Consider the following 20721-nt stretch of genomic DNA (forward strand, 5'->3'; position numbering starts at 1 on the left):
GTGAGGTAGCAGTGCTAACCGCTGTATCTTCTGTACCTCATGTTCAACAAATTACCATAAAGCAAACCTTACAAATGAAACTGAGTCTGAAAGAGAAAACAGTGATTTGCTCCTCGTTCTGTGACCTGGTTTCCAGCTCTCGGGAGATTTACGAGGAACCGCCAATCGAGAGGTGAACCTCTCTGGGTCACGTCAATTCATGTCTGACTGAGCGGAAGATCTCCCACTGGAAGGAGCTGGGCAACAATCTTAAAGGGGCAGTCCACTGCAGCAGTGCTCTGAACGTCCCATGGAGCCACAAACAAAACACAACAGGAGGCAGGTTGGCCGCAATCCTCCGGCGTTGGGATTCACTGCTCCCGCTGGCGGGGGTTTACCGTGGGTTTACCGGTCACCGGGGTGTGGCTTCAATGGGAGATCCCATTGACACGCAGCGGGAGCAGAGAATCCCTCCGCCAGCGAACGTCGCGGCGCCGAGAACAACGCCACAGGGGCAGGAGATACCGGCCCGTTGTCTATCTGGCATTGTGCTTTCAGATGTTTTCAGCTCAATCTCTTCATGCACATTGCTCAATACTTACCTGGAGCAACAAAATATTCCAATTCCCCCTCGTCTGGAAACAGACTGATCCGCTCCTTCACCCAGGAACCTGGAGACTCCCATCCAGAAAGATTCTGTCCTCGCCAATCATCTGTGTGCACAGAAACAACCAATCAGGGTTAAAGGTCACTCTGCAGCCTGCCTGAACAATGCTTTGGTTTTACGAGTGACAGACTGAAGGACTGACAGCGTCGACGGGTATTTTAGTGCGACCCCGGGGTAGGATAGCCCTTGATGCCCAGAGATCAGACTGGTGCCAACCTGGCTCAGGGTGCAGCCATCCTGCCTCTGGGTTAGAAGGGCCTGGCTTCCAGTCTCATTCCAGAGACTCCAGAGCAAAACCAGTGAGGTCTGTGGCAGTGCCGCACTGTCAGAGGGTCAGTACTGAGGGAGCGCCGCACTGTCAGAGGGTCAGTACTGAGGGAGTGCCGCACTGTCAGAGGGTCAGTACTGAGGGAGTGCTGCACTGTCAGAGGGTCAGTACTGAGGGAGTGCTGCACTGTCAGAGGGTCAGTACTGAGGCAGTGCCGCACTGTCAGAGGGTCAGTACTGAGGGAGTGCTGCACTGTCAGAGGGTCAGTACTGAGGGAGTGCTGCACTGTCAGAGGGTCAGTACTGAGGGAGTGCTGCACTGTCAGAGGGTCAGTACTGAGGGAGTGCTGCACTGTAAGAGGGTCAGTACTGAGGCAGTGCCGCACTGTCAGAGGGTCAGTACTGAGGGAGTGCCGCACTGTCAGAGGGTCAGTACTGAGGGTGCTGCACTGTCAGAGGGTCAGTACTGAGGGAGTGCTGCACTGTCAGAGGGTCAGTACTGAGGGAGTGCCGCACTGTCAGAGGGTCAGTACTGAGGGAGTGCCGCACTGTCAGAGGGTCAGTACTGAGGGAGTGCCGCACTGTCAGAGGGTCAGTACTGAGGGAGTGCTGCACTGTCAGAGGGTCAGTACTGAGGGAGTGCCGCACTGTCAGAGGGTCAGTACTGAGGGAGTGCCGCACTGTCAGAGGGTCAGTACTGAGGGAGTGCTGCACTATCAGAGGGTCAGTACTGAGGGAGTGCTGCACTGTCAGAGGGTCAGTACTGAGGGAGCGCCACACTGTCAGAGGGTCAGTACTGAGGGAGTGCTGCACTGTCAGAGGGTCAGTACTGAGGGAGTGCTGCACTGTCAGAGGGTCAGTACTGAGGGAGTGCCGCACTGTCAGAGGGTCAGTGCTGAGGGAGTGCCGCACTGTCAGAGGGTCAGTACTGAGGGAGTGCCGCACTGTCAGAGGGTCAGTGCTGAGGGAGTGCCGCACTGTCAGAGGGTCAGTACTGAGGGAGTGCTGCACTGTCAGAGGGTCAGTACTGAGGGAGTGCAGCACTGTCAGAGGGTCAGTACTGAGGCAGTGCCGCACTGTCAGAGGGTCAGTACTGAGGGAGTGCTGCACTATCAGAGAGTCAATACTGAGGGAGTGTGCACTGTCAGAGGGTCAGTACTGAGGGAGTGCCGTACTGTCAAAGGGTCAGTACTGAGGGAGTGCTGCACTGTCAGAGGGTCAATACTGAGGGAGTGTGCACTGTCAGAGGGTCAGTACTGAGGGAGTGCCGTACTGTCAAAGGGTCAGTACTGAGGGAGTGCCACACTGTCAGAGGGTCAGTACTGAGAGAGTGCTGCACTGTCAGAGGGTCAGTACTGAGGGAGTGCTGCACTGTCAGAGGGTCAGTACTGAGGGAGTGCTGCACTGTCAGAGGGTCAGTACTGAGGGAGTGCTGCACTGTCAGAGGGTCAGTACTGAGGGAGTGCTGCACTGTCAGAGGGTCAGTACTGAGAGAGTGCTGCACTGTCAGAGGGTCAGTACTGAGGGAGTGCCGCACTGTCAGAGGGTCAGTACTGAGGGAGTGCCGCACTGTCAGAGGGTCAGTACTGAGGGAGTGCTGCACTGTCAGAGGATCAGTACTGAGGGAGAGCTGCACTGTCAGAGGGTCAGTACTGAGGGAGTGCCGCACTGTCAGAGGGTCAGTACTGAGGGAATGCCGCACCGTCAGAGGGTCAGTACTGAGGGAGTGCCACACTGTCAGAGGGGCCACCCTTTTGTTGAGACCAAGATTTCCCAGAGGAGAAAATGTGACCAGCTGAGCCACCGCTGACACTGTGACACCTGGAAGCTGGTCAGTGTTGCTCTGAGGGGTGAAGGTACCTTGGTGAAAGGTGGACACTATGTGATGAACAGCAAACTGGGAGGCTGATGTACAAGCAGCTGAGTGTCCATAGCAAAAGCAACTGCTGCAGCCATGAGGATTGACAGCTTGTATGTTGAAAGTCCCTGACTTGCATCTGATGAAAGAAAAACAAAATCATTGCAATTTAAGAAATAATATCCGATGTTATGCTGCTTTTCTCATTGGCCTGTAAACCTCTGTGCAAACAACAGCAGTGTGAAGCATTTAAAAAGTGAATCACTGAAAACCAACAGCTTATTCACTGTTCAACAGAGAACATAAACTGCACTACCGCTCCACCCCATCAACCAAACAGGGCAACACCACTGTTAGCTTAGCCTTGCCATGTCAGTGTTAGGTTAGGTGTCCGGATTGTCATTAGAACATAGAACATAGAAAATACAGCACAGAACAGGCCCTTTGGCCCACGATTTTGTGCCGAACTTTTGTCCTAGATGAAGAACAAATTAATCTACACCCCATCATTTTACTGTAATCCATGTACCTATCCAATAGCCGCTTGAAGGTCCCTAATGTTTCCGACTCAACTACTTCCACAGGCAATGCATTCTATGCCCCCACTACTCTCTGGGTAAAGAACCTACCTCTGACATCCCCCCTATATCTTCCACCTTCACCTTAAATTTATGTCCCCTTGTAATGGTGTGTTCTACCCGGGGAAAAAGTCTCTGTCTACTCTATCTATTCCCCTGATCATCTTATAAACCTCTATCAAGTCTCCCCTCATCCTTCTCCGTTCTAATGAGAAAAGGCTTAGCACCCTCAACCTATCCTCGTAAGACCTACTCTCCATTCCAGGCACCATCCTGGTAAATCTCCTTTGCACCTTTTTCAAAGCTTCCACATCCTTCCTAAAATGAGGCGACCAGAACTGCACACAGTACTCCAAATGTGGCCTTACCAAGGTTTTGTACAGCTGCATCATCACCTTACGGCTCTTAAATTCGATCCCTCTGCTAATGAACGCTAGCACACCATAGGCCTTCTTCACAGCTCTATCCACTTGAGTGGCAACTTTCAAAGATCTATGAACATAGACCCCAATATCTCTCTGCTCCTCCACATTGCCAAGAACCCTACCGTTAACCCTGTATTCCGCATTCATATTTGTCCTTCCAAAATGGACAACTTCACACTTTTCAGGGTTAAACTCCATCTGCCACTTCTCAGCCCAGCTCTGCATCCTATCTATGTCTCTTTGCAGCTGACAACAGCCCTCCTCATTATCCACAACTCCACTAATCTTCGTATCGTCTGCAAATTTACTGACCCACCCTTCAACTCCCTCATCCAAGTCATTAATGAAAATCACAAACAGCAGAGGACCCAGAACTGATCCCTGCGGTACGCCACTGATAACTGGGCTCCAGGCTGAATATTTGCCATCCACCATCACTCTCTGACTTCTATCGGTTAGCCAGTTCGTTATCCAACTGGCCAAATTTCCCACTATCCCATGCCTCCTTACTTTCTGCATAAGCCTACCATGGGGAACCTTATCAAATGCCTTACTAAAATCCATGTACACTACATCCACTGCTTTACCTTCATCCATGTGCTTGGTCACCTCCTCAAAGAAGTCAATAAGGCTTGTGAGGCAAGACCTACCCCTCACAAATCCGTGCTGACTATCCCTAATCAAGCAGTGTCTTTCCAGATGCTCAGAAATCCTATCCCTCAGTCCCCTTTCCATTACTTTGCCTAGTAAGACTAACTGGCCTGTAATTCCCAGGGTTATCCCTATTCACGTTTTTGAACAGGGGCATGACATTCACCACTCTCCAATCCCCTGATACCACCCCTGTTGACAGTGAGGATGAAAAGATCATTGCCAACGGCTCTGCAATTTCATCCCTTGCTTCCCATAGAATCCTTGGATATACCCCGTCAGACCCGGGGGACTTGTCTATCCTCAAGTTTTTCAAAATGCCCAACACATTTCCTTCCCAGCAAGTATCTCCTCGAGCTTACCAGTCTGTTTCACACTGTCCTCTCCAACAATATGGCCCCTTTCATTCGTAAATGCTAACGAAAGGTAGTTGTTCAAGACCTTTCCCATCTCTTCAGACTCAATACACGATCTCCCGCCACACAATCTGTCCTTGATCGGACCTACCCTCGCTCTTGTCATTCTCATATTTCTCACATATGTTTAAAAGGCCTTGGGGTTTTCCTTGATCCTACCCGCCAAAGATTTTTCATGCCCTCTCTTAGCTCTCCTAATTCCTTTTTTTTCAGTTCCCTCCTGGCTATCTTGTATCCCTCCAGGTCTGAACCTTCGTTTCCTCAGCCTTACATAAGTCTCCGGGCGCGATTCTGCGACCCACACGCCGGGTGGGAGAATCGCGGGAGTGCCGGGCGATTCCCGCCACGCCGCCCTGACACCCGCACGCGATTCTCCCACCCCCCCCCCAAAAATGGCGTGCCGCGTTTTACGACAGGCCGCTCGGAGAATCGCCGCTCACCGTTTCTAACGGTCGAGCGGCGGTTCTCCGGCCCGGATGGGCCGAGTGGCCTGCCCAATCCGACGGGTTCACGCCGGCGCCAACCACACCTGGTCACTGCCGGCATGAACAGTGCGCGAACGCTGCGTGTGCGGCCTGTGGGGGGGGGGGGGTCGAGCACCAGGCGGGTGCTCAGTGGGTGTCTAGCCCGCGATCAGTGCCCACCGATCGGCGGGCCGGCGTCTCTAAAAGACGCACTCTTTTCCCTCCACCCCCCGCAAGATCAATGCTCCGCGGGGAGGACAGCAACCGCGCATGCACAGGTTGGCCGGCGCCAACCTGTGCATGCGCGGGTGACGTAATTTAAGCGCCGCCGGCTGCGTCATTTAGGCGGCGCCACTTTGACGTGGCTGCCAAGGCCCGGCTCGCGAGATTGACGCGGCGCCGCTCCTAGCCCCCTGGGGGTGGGAGAATAGGGGGCGAGGAGTGGCCTCCAACGCGGAGTGAAACACTCCGGTTTTCACTCCGGCTTTCACACTGAGTCTCCCGTTGGGAGAATCGCGCCCTCCTTCTTCGTCTTAACGAGACATTCAACCTCTCTTGTCAACCATGGTTCCCTCACTCGACCATCTCTTCCCTGCCTGACATATCAAAGACACGCAGTACCTGTTCCTTGAACAAGTTCCACATTTCACTTGTGTCCTTCCCTGACAGCCTATGTTCCCAACTTATGCACTTCAGTTCTTGTTTGACAGCAGCGTATTTACCCTTCCCCCAATTGTAAACCTTGCCCTGTAACACGCACCTATCCCTCTCCATTACTAAAGTGAAAGTCACAGAATTGTGGTCACTATCTCCAAAATGCTCCTCCACTAACAAATCTATCACCTGCCCTGGTTCATTACCAAGTACTAAATCCAATATGGCCTCCCCTCTGGTCAGACAATCTACATACTGTGTTCGAAAAGCTTCCTGGACACACTGCACAAACACTACCCCATCCAAACTATTTGATCTAAAGAGTTTCCACTCAATATTTGGGAAGTTGAAGTCACCCATGACTACGACCCTGTGACTTCTGCACCTTTCCAAAATCTGTTTCCCAATCTGTTCCTCCAAATCTCTGCTGCTATTGGGGGGTCTATAGAAAACTTCCAACAAGGTGACTGCTCCTTTCCTATTTCTGACTTCAACCCATACTACCTCAGTGGGCAGATCCCCCTCGAACTGCCTTCCTGCAGCTGTTATACTATCTCTAATTAACAATGCCACCCCCCAACCTCTTTTTCCACCCTCCCTAATCTTATTGAAACATCTATAACCAGGAACCTCCAACAACCATTTCTGCCCCTCTTCTATCCAAGTTTCCGTGATGGCCACCACATCGTAGTCCCAAGTACCGATCCATGCCTTAAGTTCACCCACCTTATTCCTGATGCTTCTTGCGTTGAAGTATACACACTTCAACCAATCTCCGTGCCTGCAAGTACTCTCCTTTGTCAGTGTTACCTTCCCCTCTGCCTCACTACACACTTTGACGTCCTGAACATCAGCTACCTTAGTTGCTGGACTACAAATCCGAAACTGTGTCTGTCCAGTGGGAAAGATTATGAACTTTTTTCATAATTAAAAAAAAATAAATTTAGAGTACCCAATTAATTTTTTCCAATTAAGGGGCAACTTAGCGTGGCCAATCCACCTACCCTGCACATCTTTGGGTTGTGGGGGTGAAACCCACGCAGACACGGGGAGAATGTGCAAACTCCACACGGACAGTGACCCAGAGCCGGGATCGAACCTGGGACCTTTTCGCCGTGAGGCAGCAGTGCTAACCACTGCGCCACCGTGCCGCCCTTTGTTTCACATTTGTTTATGGCATGTGGGCACCGATAGCAACTCCAGCAATTATTATCCATCCTTAATTACCCCTTTGAGAAGGTGGTGGTGAGCCGCCTTCTTGAACCGCTGCAATTGTTGCGTGTAGGTCCACCACACTGCTGTTAGGAAAGGAGTTCCAGGACAGATATGGAACAGTGATATAGTTCTAAGTCAGGATGGTGAGTGACTCGGAGGGGACCCTCCAGGCGGTGGGGTTCCCATGTGTCTGCTTCCCTTGTCCTTCTAGGTAGTAAAGGTCGTGGGTTTGGAAGGTGCTGTCGAAGAAGCCTTGCTGAGTGGCTGGAGTGCATCTTGTAGACGGTACACACGGCTGCTACTGTGTGACAGTGGTGGAGGGAGTGAATGTTTAAGGTGGTGGATGTGCTGCTTTGTCCTGGATGGTGTCGAGTTTGTTGAATGTTCCATCACACTCCTGAACTGTGCCTTGTAGGTGATGGACAGGTTTTAGTGGAGTGGTCAGATGAGAATCTAATGAGAGACCGTGTGTGAGCTCTGTAACCCAGCACACATTACACAAACAGAGAGCACTGACCTTCCTAAATATGCAGAAACAGCTCAATGAACACAGTTTAGCAACCTATGTTCAACATGTATTCAAAGACGGGGACCTGTCCTCTGCAGGCAAAAGGAACGTGTCCAGGCTCTGTACTTTTTTTAAAAATTAAACAAATGTATGGGAGACAATCATTCCCTGGTGCATTCTCCACGGCAACACCTCAACCAATCAGGGTCACCTTGTCAACCAACCAGTACCCTTTTCCCATTCAGCGTAAAGTACTGTTCTCTTTGAAATTTGGCACTCCTGTATCTATCCTGATGAATACTTTGACAGAATGATTTTATTTGCTTTTATTTGATTTATTATTGTCACATGTATTAGTATACAGTGAAAAATATTGTTTCTTGCATGCATACTGCACATAGGGAAGGAAGGAGAGGCTGCAGAATATAATGTTACAGTTATAGCTAAGGTGTAGAGAAAGATCAATACGAGGTAGGTCCATTCAGAAGTCTGATGGCAGCAGGGAAGAAGCTGTTCTTGAGTCGGTTGGTAATTGACCACAAACTTTTGTCTCTTTTTCCTGACGGAAGAAGGTGGAAGAGAGTCTGTCCGGGGTGCGTGGGGTCCTTAATTATGCTGGCTGCCTTTCCGAGGCAGCGGGAATTGTAGACCCAGTCAGTGGATGGGAGGCTGGTTTGCGTGATGGACTGGACCGCATGTCTCTTTTTTCAGAGATATTCAGGTTTCTGTGCTACCAATCAGTTGAACGACATGAAAAATCCACTGCTCCCATTAAATGGCGCAGAATAACCTGAGAATAGATTTGTTATCCCGCTGTTCGAATATTTTAAACATCTGCAGCGTGTCTCCTCTCGGCCTATGCTGCTCTATAGTAAATAGACCAAGTTCCCTGCGGCAAGCCGGACAGCTCAGGTTCTTTAAGCTGGAACATTCTGGATGGATTTCACCGGCTCTCCCACTGACCTGTGACACAGGGCTCCCTCCACGTTCTGTTTACAGACGCACGCTCCACTGGCTGGATCGCAATCGCCAACAGTGCCTTCAGGCCGACACGCACACTTTCTGAAAAGAGACCGTTTTTACTAGGTGCCGTTTACAGGCTGATCGTTTTACAGAAATTCTTTCCCACATAGGTGGGTTTAAGTAGGGTGATCATTGCTCGGCACAACATCGAGGGCCGAAGGGCCTGTTCTGTGCTGTACTATGTTCTATAGCTCTAACCCCCCCCAGTTAATCAAAGGGACAAATTAGAACATAGAACATAGAACAGTACAGCACAGAACAGGCCCTTCGGCCCTCAATGTTGTGCCGAGCAATGATCACCCCCAACTCAAGCCTAACATATCCACCCTATACCAGTACCACCCCCCCCCCCCCCCCCCCCCCCCCCAATTAACCTTACTTTAACACTAAGGGCAATTTAGCATGGCCAATCCACCTAACCCGCACATCTTTGGACTGTGGGAGGAAACCGGAGCACCCGGAGGAAACCCACGCACACACGGGGAGGACGTGCAGACTCCGCACAGACAGTGACCCAGCCGGGAATCGAACCTGGGACCCTGGAGCTGTGAAGCATTTATGCTAACCACCATGCTACCGTGCTGCCCGTTGTTCTCAATTGTTCTCAAATCCAAAATATTCTTCTGCAAACTTCAAATTGGAACTAAACATGGAGCAAAGCGAAAAGTGAGCATTGGGACTAACACAGGGGTTCTTTGAAAGAGCCGGCGCAGGCACGGTGGGTCGAATGGCCTCCTTCTGCACAGCGGAAGGGGTGGGAGGGGTTCGCGAAAGACGGCTGTCGGCTGCACCACCGACGGCGGGCAGGAACCAATGGTCGTGCCGATGGAAAATGGCAGTCAATGTGTTGTGAGGGCGGAGGGGACTGATCTCCATTCCCTCAGCTGGGCCAAAGGAAAACGGGAGCAAGGGCCCGTGTTGGAATTTATAAATTAGGGCAAGGCTCCAGGTATCAGTGGGCTTTGGGGTGGGGTTTAGGAGAGGGAGAGGGGGGGGATTGTCAGCTTCAGGGTTCAACAAAGCGAGGACACGGCATAAATGGTCTTGATTGGTGCGAATGACAGTAGGTCTCACAGACGGTAGTTTAGTGGGCTACTAATCTAGAGGCCTGAGCTAATCCATCAGAGACGCGAGTTCAGATCCCAAGGCAAAAGCCGGGGCAATTTAAGTTCAGTTAATAAATCTGGAATAAAATTCGACTCTTATCAATAATGATCATGAAACTACTGGATAGTCAAAAAAATCCATCTGTTAACTGGTGCCCTCCAGGGAGGGAAATCTGCCACTGTTACCTGGTCTGATTCCAGGCCCACAATAATATGGTTGTCTTTTAACTGTCCTCTGTAATGGTTGAGTAAGCCACTCAGTTGTATCAAACCACTCCAGGAAACAGCACATATACCATGTGAAGTGCTCCAGAGATGCAAAATACTGTCTCAACTGGAGTATTTGTCCAATTCTGGGCACTCCACTTTAGTCAGGATGTCAAGGCCTTGGAGAGGATGTGGGGATTTGCCACAGTACCAGCCAAGTGGGACTTCAGTTAATGTGGAGAAGCTGGGACTGTTCACCTTCGAGCAGAGAAGGTTAGGTGGGCAATTTAATAAAGGTGTTCAAAATTACCTGGGGTTTTGATTGAGTAAATAAGGGAAAGTGGTTCCAGGGGCAGGAGGGTCAGTAATCAGCGCTTTAAGATAGTGGAGCCGAGTGTGAGAAGAGGAGAATGTTTTTTTTTACACGGTGGGTGAGATCGACCGGGAATGCCACCGAAAAGCAGCGCGGTGTAACGTGAGCGGTCGGTACCGGGAGATCCCACGTCCGGGATTGATCCGGCTCGCTGACCCTCACGAGATTTGACACTATCTCACATGACATCGCAATGTAAATCCCACCCATTGTGGATGGGATCACCTTCTTACAAATCTGACAGCTAGTCTCACTCTAATATGTATTCCCGAGATCTAACCAAGGCTTGGGATCCAACACCCTTCGCCTTGGGAGACCCTGAGCGAGGGCCGTTCAGTGCTGGCCTCCACAAATGGGACTGGACGGAATGGCACTGGTGGGGGTCTCCCAGGGGATTGGAGGCCCTCAGGTGCATGCCATCTGAGCAGGGTGGTAATCTGACACTGTTGGTGCTAGCTGGGCACCCTGGCACTGCCAAGGTACCAAGATGGCCCATTGCATGGTGGTGATTGGGCCAGGATGTGCCCTGAGCAAACCCCCTTATAGTGAGTCGGGGCGGGGGGTGGATGGTGACCAGCGAGTTGGTGTGATCTGGAAGATGCTGCCTGAAAGGGTGCTGGTAGCAGATTCAATATTAACTTTCAGAAATGAAGTGGATAAATACTTAAAAAGGACAGAGAGGGGGTGGGATTAATGGAATAGTTCTCTCTCAAAGAGCTAGCACAGACGCAATGGGCCAACTGGCCTCTCTCCGTGCTGAATGTAATCTGAGCTCATGCCCTGCCCCTCCCTAACACGACTGTAGTTACCTGCAACCTCCCTCCGAGAGCGAGTGATGTCCCCTCTGGCACTGGTCACATTTCTTCCCCGTGACAGTTGCTTTACAGATACAGTCCCCACTCTGGTCACATTGCAAACTCAGTGAGCCTGTGGATTACAAGGAACACACATTGTCTGAGAGGCCACACCACAAACCTGCCTGAGCCCCGGAAAACCTTCCCCTCGGCTGCTTGGGCAGCAGAACTCTCAGTATGGATTGCTGCTCCATCGTGCGGGTGGAGACCGGGGGGGTCCTACAATGTGCAGACTATCCCCTCCCCCAGGTCACCACCAAGATATCATGGTGAAAATTACATTCCCAATGGCCCAACTGATCTATGCTCAAGATGAGCCTCCTCCCATCCCTCTTCCTCACACATTGGATACTCCAAGCCCCTCTCTCCCCCTCCCCATGTGACTGAGCTGCCCTCTGACCCTCAATCCCACGTTCCCCACACACAAAGACATCTTTGCCACTTACCCATGATGCTACAGTTGCAGGGCAGGCAAGCCTCCTCAGAGCCGCGTCTGTAAAAATGCTCCTTGCACGTCTCACAATGGGATCCTGCTGTGTTATCTCTGCAGTTCAGGCACTGCCCTCCATGCCCAGTCCTACGGTACAGATCCATGTTGAAGGAGCATTGTTCCGATCTCCCACTGCAGTTGCAGGCTAGGGCAAAGCAACGTTAATGAATCATTAGAGCCAATTTCATCACCCATGCTCGGTAGCTACCTGCTTCCAGCGACCACAGCAGATCAAACTGTCCGAGGGCCCACCTCACACATCGACCCCCTCCTCCCTCTCAGCTCAGGTAGTCAATGTAGTGATCTCTGTATGTGTTGATACACGTTAATGTAAAATAAGTACAGACGGATGACCACCAGATGGCAACACTAACAGAACTTATAAAAGGATTTTCCCGCTCTTTCTTGGAGAGTATGTGTGGGGAACAGCTAGAGTGACGATGTGATCAGATCAGAGAGTGCAGTGTATTATAATTCTAATTGTTAGTTTAATCTCAATTTACTAGTTTAGTATTGAAGTGAAAGAACTCACTAGTTTATTATATATTACTCAATAAACATTTTTTCATCAACTGGAAGACTTTGACTAATTCTAAACAGAATTCAACACAATTCGGGAAGACGAAAGGAGTAATATTTATATTACAATTCAGTAATATAACAGCCAACCCTCCAGGAATGTCTCGGACGCCGCCCTGAGTCACGGTGGCAAGGGGAATTTAACCATTTAATTGGGCAGGGTGAATGGTTCCAATAGTTTTCTTTGTGGTGTGTTCCAAGCCCTCGATTTCTGCCACCCAGACGTACAGGGCAGCAGACCTGAGGGACTTGCAAATTCTCCTCCGGGTCACACACTATCCTGACTGCATTATTGTTCCTGCCCTGTTGCTGGGTCAAAATGGCGGACCTCCCTTCCAGGGGCTGGTTTAGCTCACTGGGCTAAATCGCTGGCTTTGAAAGCAGACCAAGGCAGGCCAGCAGCACGGGTTCAATTCCCGTACCAGCCTCCCCGAACAGGCGCCGGAATGTGGCGACTAGGGGCTTTTCACAGTAACTTCATTTGAAGCCTACTTGTGACAATAAGCGATTTTCATTTTTCATTTCAGACAGCACTGTGGGCGTACCTGCACCATACGGACTGCGGCGGTTTGTAATTCACTATCACCTTCTCAAGAGCAATTGACGACGGACAATAGATGTCCGTCACACGAGTAACATTTCTTTATTAAAGTAACTTGTTTCAAATTCTCTTGAGTTTCGGACTTAGGGGGTCGGCGGAGCGGGGGGGGGGGGGGGGGGGGGGGGGTCTGATCCAGTTGTTTAAAATTATTGAAGAATAGGGCAGCACTGCTGCCTCACAGCACCGAGGACTCGGGTTCGATCCTGGCCCCGGGTCACTGTCTGTGTGGAGTTTGCACATTCTCCCCGTGTCTGCGTGTGTTTCGCCCCCACAACCCAAAGATTGTGCAGGGTTGGTGGATTGGCCACGCTAGGTTGCCCCTTAATTGTGAAAAAAAGTAATTGGGTACTCTAAATTTATTGTAAAGACAAAGGGGAGGGACTTACGGAGACACTCATTCGCTGCCTGTGAGGATCCACGTGCCCAAGGTCTGGCATGGAAAAATGGCCGACAGCGCTCACAGTCCACACCAGCCGTGTTGTGTTGACAGTCACACACGAATCTGCCCTGCTCATTGCTCACACACTCGCTGGCGTGACCATTACATTTACACCTAAAAACACAACCCAGGGAAAGTCAACACTTGCGTATATGTAGCACCTTTCACCAGCTCAGGATGGCATTTACAGCCGATAAAGTACTTTGTTTGAACTGCAATCCCTGTTTTAATGTCGGAAACTTAGCAGCTAGTTTGCACACAGCAAGATCCCAGAATGTGATGGTGACCAGATAATCTAGTGGTGTTGCTTACGGCATAAACGTTGGCCGGACCCGGACACCCAGAGAGTATTCCCCTGCTCGTCTTCAAGTAGTATTCTGGGGCCTTTCTCATCCACCTGGAATGGTAACCAAGGCTTCATTTCCTCAGGAAGACAGTGCAGCACTCCCTCAGCGTTGCTCTGGGAGTGTCAGCCTGCATTCTGGGCTCAAGCCTCTGGAGTGGGCCTCATAAAGGCTCAGGCGGCCTGAGAAGGTAAATCCAAAGGAGGTTTGCTTCAACAACAGAAACTAAGGCCGCAATGCGGCAATGAAGGTCCAAATGAGGATTACTGCTCCCGCCTGTCCCGGCTTTTATCAGGCGATTTGTTTTTCGAGTTTAGACTTGGGCCTCCGCCCACTAGCTGGTATTCCCCTCGGCCCACGGGGAGATCCATTGGGGAATCCCTGTGGGTCTCGTGAGGGTTATTACAGGTCTTGAACCCACGACTATAAACTCCTTAACATTGGAGCACCTTCCAGACCCACAAACCCTACCATCTAGAAGGACAAGGATTACAGACATGCCCCAAGTTGTTTTGCAGGAGTGTTAGAAAAACAACGTTTGCCATAGGGCCACGTAAGGAGATATCATTGCAGCAAAAACTTGACTTTCTTGTCAAAACTTTTCATCTTGGACTCATCAGGACGTTCACAAGAATTCAACGTAAGCGAAACCAACATATTTACACAGTATGAGAAGAGAGTGCTGATTGGTTGGCAGGTGGACTGTGATTCGTAGAGGTGTTGCCATGGAGAATGCGTCAGTTGAAGGCAACACCTCAACACCTGCCAACTAATCAGCACTCTCTTCCCATACCGTTTAAATGTGTTTCTCTTGCATTGTATTCTTGTGAATGTCCTTGACCCTCGGGCAGACCCTCGCTACCAACTGAGCCGTGGCTGGCACCTGTTGTCTGTTTAATGGTCTCCTCTCCTTTTGGCGATAACAAGGGAGGCCCCACTTGTGACCCACGTTGTGCTGCCAGGAGAACTGGGGGCATAGGAATCAAAAGACTCCACAAGGGTTGCGGAGGAATCACAAGCCGATGAACGATTTGCATTCGCCAGGCGCAAAGAAAATCTCTCCTCGATGCGGGAATCACTGGGGTTCTGTCGACAGGCAGGAAGACCACTCACCTGCCTGTCCGTGGAGAACTGTAACCACAATGACATTGTCCCGTTTCCTAGCCTCAGTGCAGATCTAGGGGGACACCACTCAACATTCCCAAGTCAACCGATACGAGATGACTGGTGTCTCCTCACCTCAAATAATTCTTTTGATGACAGACCACAAATAGTTTTAATATGGTGGTGTTCTATGTGGTTCTAAACAGAGGATAATTGGTGAAGTGTTCACCAAGACCACAAATAGCTTTAATAGATTAATTCACACTACTTAATTGGATTCAACACTCACTCCTATATAATAAACAGTTGATCATAAACATGCAATCATCTACTACTAATCTCTACACTAATGCAATAACTATGATCTGCTCTCACTCACACTATCTTTCCGACAGTCTGTCTTCCAGCCTTCTCCTCAACCTCTTCGCTCCCCACGGCTTAGCATCGATGCCTTATATAGTTCTACATCTAGCTCCCTCTAGTGGTTGATTTGGACATTACATTAACCCTTACAGTTCTGTACATTCATCATAATGTCACAACCATCTTTTGAAATTCGCGCCTTTATTAATTACTAACAAGAGATGCCTCATCAGGTAACCAAATCCACCAGTTGGAAACTCTTGCCCGGAAAGACACTTTATTGCTGACCCATTCCAATGTTTCATTAAAAGTCATTTCAAAACAAAATGGTCATCAAAATGCTTTCTTAAGTCTTAAAAAGGTTTGCTCAAAGTAAAATCTACATGATTTGCTTAAAGGTCAAGGACATTGGACAGATTCTAATCTTGGGACCACATGTTGCCACTCTGATAGCTGGGCGGGATTCACATTGCGAGATCGCATTAGATCGTAGATCCTGGGATGGGAGTCTCCCAGCTTTTATCGGCCACACTACGCCGTGGTGAGCTGCTTTTCAGACACAGCGTGGCCATTAAATCACGCCCTATGTTTTCTAACCCTAACCCTCATGGTTAAAGGATCAAGGAGTGTAAGTGGAGTTAAAGTACAGATCGCTCAGGATCTATTCGAATGGCAGGGCAGGATGGGAGGGCAGAATGGCCTCCTCCTGTGCCTGGTAATCCATCTTCTTATTACCTTTATCGCCATATGTGTAGCCTCTTCTGCCCTACCCTCTGCCCACAACCCCCCCCCCCCCCCTCCCCCCCATGACGGGATGTCAAACCACAACAGCACCTTCAAACCCCCAAACCTTTCAGGAGACAACACTGAAGGTAAAATTTAAACCGCAATTCGACGCCGATTCCGAGCTCAGGGAGAGAGAGAGAGAGAGAGAGAGAGAGAGAGAGAGAGCAATGGAGCAAAGCGAGAGGAGATTGGTTCCAGCTGTTGTGTGCGAAAATCATTTCAATCAGAAGATCAGAATTCCAAGAACCAGATGTTTACCAGCTGTTGAAGAGTCCAGCTGATGCTTTTGATATGAGAGGAGAACATTTTACGGCTCAGAAGTACAGAAATGGAGTTCTTTGATCAATGTTAGGTTAATTTAACCTATCGTATTTAGCAAGAAAGACGCGCATTTATATAGCGCCTATATAGTGCCTTTCACAAACTCGTAAAGTCTCGTAGCTCTTCACGATGAAGTACCTTTAAAGCGGCGTCACTGTTGTAAAGTGGGGAAGTGTGTACACAGCAAGATCCCGCAATCACCACTGTGATCGTGACCAGTTGACTTGTTTCAGTGATGTCGGCTCAAGACACGGGGTGGGGGGGGGGGGGGGGGGGGGGGGGGGGGGGTGTAACTACCCTGCACTTCATCAAGCAAGGGATTTTTCAAATCTATTTGAGACAATGCAGCACTCCCTCTGTACTGCGTCGGACTGTCAGCCATTGCTGTTTGTCCTCAAGCCCTGGAGCGGGACTTGAACCCACAGCCGTCCGACAAAGGCGAGAGTGCTACCAAATGGCACTTCATTGGACAAAAGGAAAGTAAAAAGACAGACCTGTTAACCCCCTGTAGCTGAGATTTATTCCACTGGCAACTGTGTAAACAAAGGTGAGGAGGTTTCCCTGAGTCAAACTGTCCTGAACCCAGGAAGACATTCGGAAGGTGTTTATTGTTGTACTTCGGGCCAGATTCAGCATTGGCTTTGTAAGCACGGCTGGGATGGCGGGGGCTGGGATTCTAAACGGGAAGACTTCGGGACATTGGGAGGGTTGGATTTGTCACATTTGGTATCCAAGGGCAGATCTGGTGAGGTGAGGGTCAAGGGTCAAAGAAAACCAGGATTGGAGAATTAGCCACGGGGCCTGGTGCCTCACCGACATTCCCCGGCTTTGGGGGGTGAATGGATACAGATCCTGAAAAATACTTCAATGGAGAGCAGAGATTAATCCAATATTTTCATTCTCTCTCCTGTCTTGCTAGCTCTGAATATTCCATGGGTGGATGCGAGAAGGCCCTTATCATAGACATCGCTGGGCAACATCAATATCCTATTCTTCACCAGGAGCTGGTGTGGGAATGGGTTGAGGTCAAAGCAAAGGGTAAGGGGCAGGACATTCATGAGTGAGCGCCTACCAACACCACTGTGGTAATATCTCTGTATATATATGTGTGTGTGCCTCTATAAGGGGATGTACAATAGTATCTGCTATTACAGGTTTGTCGGTAAGCCCCTGCATAGTTTGTCGGTAAGCCCCTGCCGGCTAGCTCTGCCCACAGGGAGCAGTATAAATATCCATGAGGTCTCCTGAGCTGCCATTTTACAGCTCCACTTGAGGGAATAACATCTCACGGTAATAAAGCCTCTTTTGTACCGTTTCGTGTTTCTGTGTGCAATTGTTAGCGCATCAACCACTTCCCTACAAACCCCACCCCCGCCTTTCCCCTGCCCTCCCACTCCACTCTGCCTAGTGCCAGTTTGACGGGGGCCCTAATATGGTGGCAGAGGGTTTTACAAAGCACTGTTGCTGCTCCATGCTCAGGAACCTCGCGTGAGACGGGTTATTGAGACGCTGCTTTTTATTTTTTCTTTCATGGGTAGTGGGTGTCGCTGGCTGGGACGCCATTTGTTGACCATTCCTAATTGCCCTTGAACTGAGTGGCTTGCTTGGCAGTTTCAGAGGGGGGCAGTTAAGAGTCATCCACATTGCTGTGGGTCTGGAGTCACATGTAGGCCAGACCGGGTAAGGACAGCAGATTTCCTTCCCTAAAGGGAATTAGCGAACCAGATGTTTTTTTCAGACAATCAAAGATGGCTTTATGGTCGCCTTTACCGAGGCTGGCTCTGTATTCCAGATGTATTCATTGAGTTCAACCACCAGCTGCCGTGGTGGGATTTGAACCCCTGGCCCCAGAGCAGGGGTTCTCTGAGTCTCTGGATTACTAATCCAACGCCATCAACACCAAGCCACCGTCTATGGACTGGGCCGTCCGCGACCACGGGCACATTGCGGTCGGTGGACGTGTTGTCACTATCGCCGTTTTCCTTCCACCTCAGGCTCGGCAATAAGAGGCACGTTCCCAAGAGTGAAGTGAGGCCTTCAGGCAGGCTGCTGACAACACGTCAACGAGCTGATTAATCTAAAGCCTCACCGCTCCGTTACTGGGAGGCCTAAACAAGGGATCAAATGTGTTTTGGTTGTCTCATCGCCTGCAGTCAACAGAACATTTGGGATGTTTGTGGGGGCGGACAAGGTCACATGGCTACTTTGATGTGGTCAAGATAATCAGTTCAGAGTGCGGGCGAGAAAGAGAGAGAGAGAACAGAGGGAGTGAAGGAGAGAGAGAGAGGGAAAAACAGAGTGAAAGAAATAATGAGAGAGAAAGGGAGAGAGGCACCGTGAAAATCAGCAACAGAGAACGGAGAGGCAGAAAGATGCGGTCAGATATTGAGAGAGATCAGGGACAGACTGTGACGGTGACAATCAGAGAGACAGAGATTGAGAAAAACAGAAGGGAGCCCCAGACACAGGAAAAAAAAGAGATTGACTTTCAGAATTGTTCAGGAGGAGGCCATTTGGGCAATCTGACTGACATCTTTCACAGCAACTGCTCGTCGCAAAACACTTTACAGTCAATTAAGTACTTTTTGAGATGCAGGAAATCACAGCAGCCAATTTGTGCAGAGCAAGATCTGAGAAACAGCAATTGGGGAAGTCCCAATAATCTCTAGGGATAAATATGGGCTCGGAGACCAGGTACAACTGGCTGTTCTTCATCATAGTGCCACAGGATCTTGTACATCTACCTAGGGAGGTGGTGGCACAATGGCAATGTCGCTGGACGAGTAATCCAGAGGCCCAGCCGAGTGCTCGGGGGGGCAAACCGGCTCAAATCCCACAAAGGCAGCTGGTGGAAGTTAAATTCAATGAATAAATCTGGAATTGAAAGATAGTCTCAGTAATGGTGATCATGAAACAAGCCATCGGCGATTGTCGTAAAAACTCATCTTGTTCACTCGTGCCCTTTAGGGAAGGGAATCTGCAATGTTTACCCCAGGCAGATGGGTTTAATGCTGTGTTCTGAAGACAGCTTCTCAGTCCAACACTAGAGCGGCACAGTGGTTAGCACTGCTGCCTCACAGCCCCAGGGTCCCGGGTTCGATCCTGGCCCCGGGTCGCTGTCCGTGTGGAGTTTGCACATTCTCCACACGTGTCTGTGTGGGTCTCACGGCCCAAAGATATGCAGGTTGGGTGAATTGGCCACGCTAAATTGTCCCGTTAATTGGAAATAAATAATTGGGTACTCTAAATTTATAAGAGAAATAAACTGCTCCTTAAAACCAGCTTCAATGACAAAGCTTTCGATCACCTGGCATAATATCTCCTTGGTGGCAAATTCTTTTTGATAATGTTTTGGCACTCTTTATGACGTTAAAGGAGCGATATAAATGCAGGTTGTTGTTGTAGATGAACATAAGTGACGATGATAATTACCTGCCGCCTACAGATAGGTCCGAGATGGCGTAATAATAGGACCTCAAGACGCGGTGATCCTTGAAGATATCGTCTCCAAAGGTGTTCAGGCGCGTTAAGGAAATGAGCAGATCACTGGCTGTTACCCAGTCCTGAGTAGAACAGATACACAACGTTAGGGCAAGGGAAGGGTACTTTGTTACTCTTGGTGGTAATATGTTGTGTCCTTTGTCTTTTCTTCCAGAATGTGTTGACGGCAAAGAATCCACCAATCATTAGATTGAAACAAAACTGATTTATTGTATAACTATTAATTAAATGAAGTTCGCACACTCTACTGAGCTACAGATAATAATAAAGTAATATTGAATCTGTCTAGCAGTAATCAATAATCTAAATAGTCACTAATTATACTATGATCTAACCTCGTGTTAACTCCATCTACTCCTCGTACTGTTCTCAGCATTTTCTCCTTCACTAACTACCCAGCATTCCCTGAGGTCTGATTTATATACAGAGAAGAGGTGGTGCCCTCTAGTGTTTGAATTACACAGAGATGTAATCATTAACCCTTCACTAACCTGACTATATACATATCATTATACAGGGGAGCGAGAGAGTGAGGGAGGGAGGAGAGAAAGAGAATGAGGGAGGGGAGAGAGAGGGCGAGAGAAGGAGGGAGGGAGCAAGGGAAGGTTGAAGGGGAGAGAGGGCAGGAAGGGGAGAGAGAAAGGAGGGAAAGGGAGAGTGAGGGGGATGGGAAAGGAGGGAGGGTCTCAGATTCGATCCCGGCTCTGGGTCACTGTCTGTGTGGAGTTTTCACATTCTCCCCGTGTCTGCGTGGGTTTCGCCTCCACAACCCAAAGATGTGCAGGGTAGGTGGATTGGCCACACTAAATTGCCCCTTAATTGGCAAAAATTAATTGGGCATTCTCAAATTTGATAGAAAAAAAGAAAAAAAAAGAGAGGAGGAAGGGAGGAAAGGAAGGTGGAAGGGAGAGGGAAAGTGAGGGAAGGCAGGTGGGAAAGGAGGGAGAG

General features: G+C 49.6%; 1 protein-coding gene across 1 annotated transcript in view; it reads right to left on the reverse strand.

Moving 5' to 3' along the window:
* Positions 1-20721, reverse strand: part of LOC119955530 (laminin subunit gamma-3-like) — a 123578-nt gene that overhangs the window by 44485 nt on the left and 58372 nt on the right. The window contains exons 3-9 of the mRNA XM_038781803.1: positions 19705-19835; positions 13302-13468; positions 11692-11880; positions 11201-11318; positions 8646-8744; positions 2774-2910; positions 582-692 (exon numbers count right to left, since the gene is read on the reverse strand). Of these exons, the coding sequence (XP_038637731.1) occupies positions 582-692; positions 2774-2910; positions 8646-8744; positions 11201-11318; positions 11692-11880; positions 13302-13468; positions 19705-19835 (952 nt within the window). The remainder of the gene's footprint in view (positions 1-581; positions 693-2773; positions 2911-8645; positions 8745-11200; positions 11319-11691; positions 11881-13301; positions 13469-19704; positions 19836-20721) is intronic.

The sequence above is a fragment of the Scyliorhinus canicula genome, chromosome 21 (assembly GCF_902713615.1).
Source record: "Scyliorhinus canicula chromosome 21, sScyCan1.1, whole genome shotgun sequence".
NCBI lineage: Eukaryota > Metazoa > Chordata > Chondrichthyes > Carcharhiniformes > Scyliorhinidae > Scyliorhinus > Scyliorhinus canicula.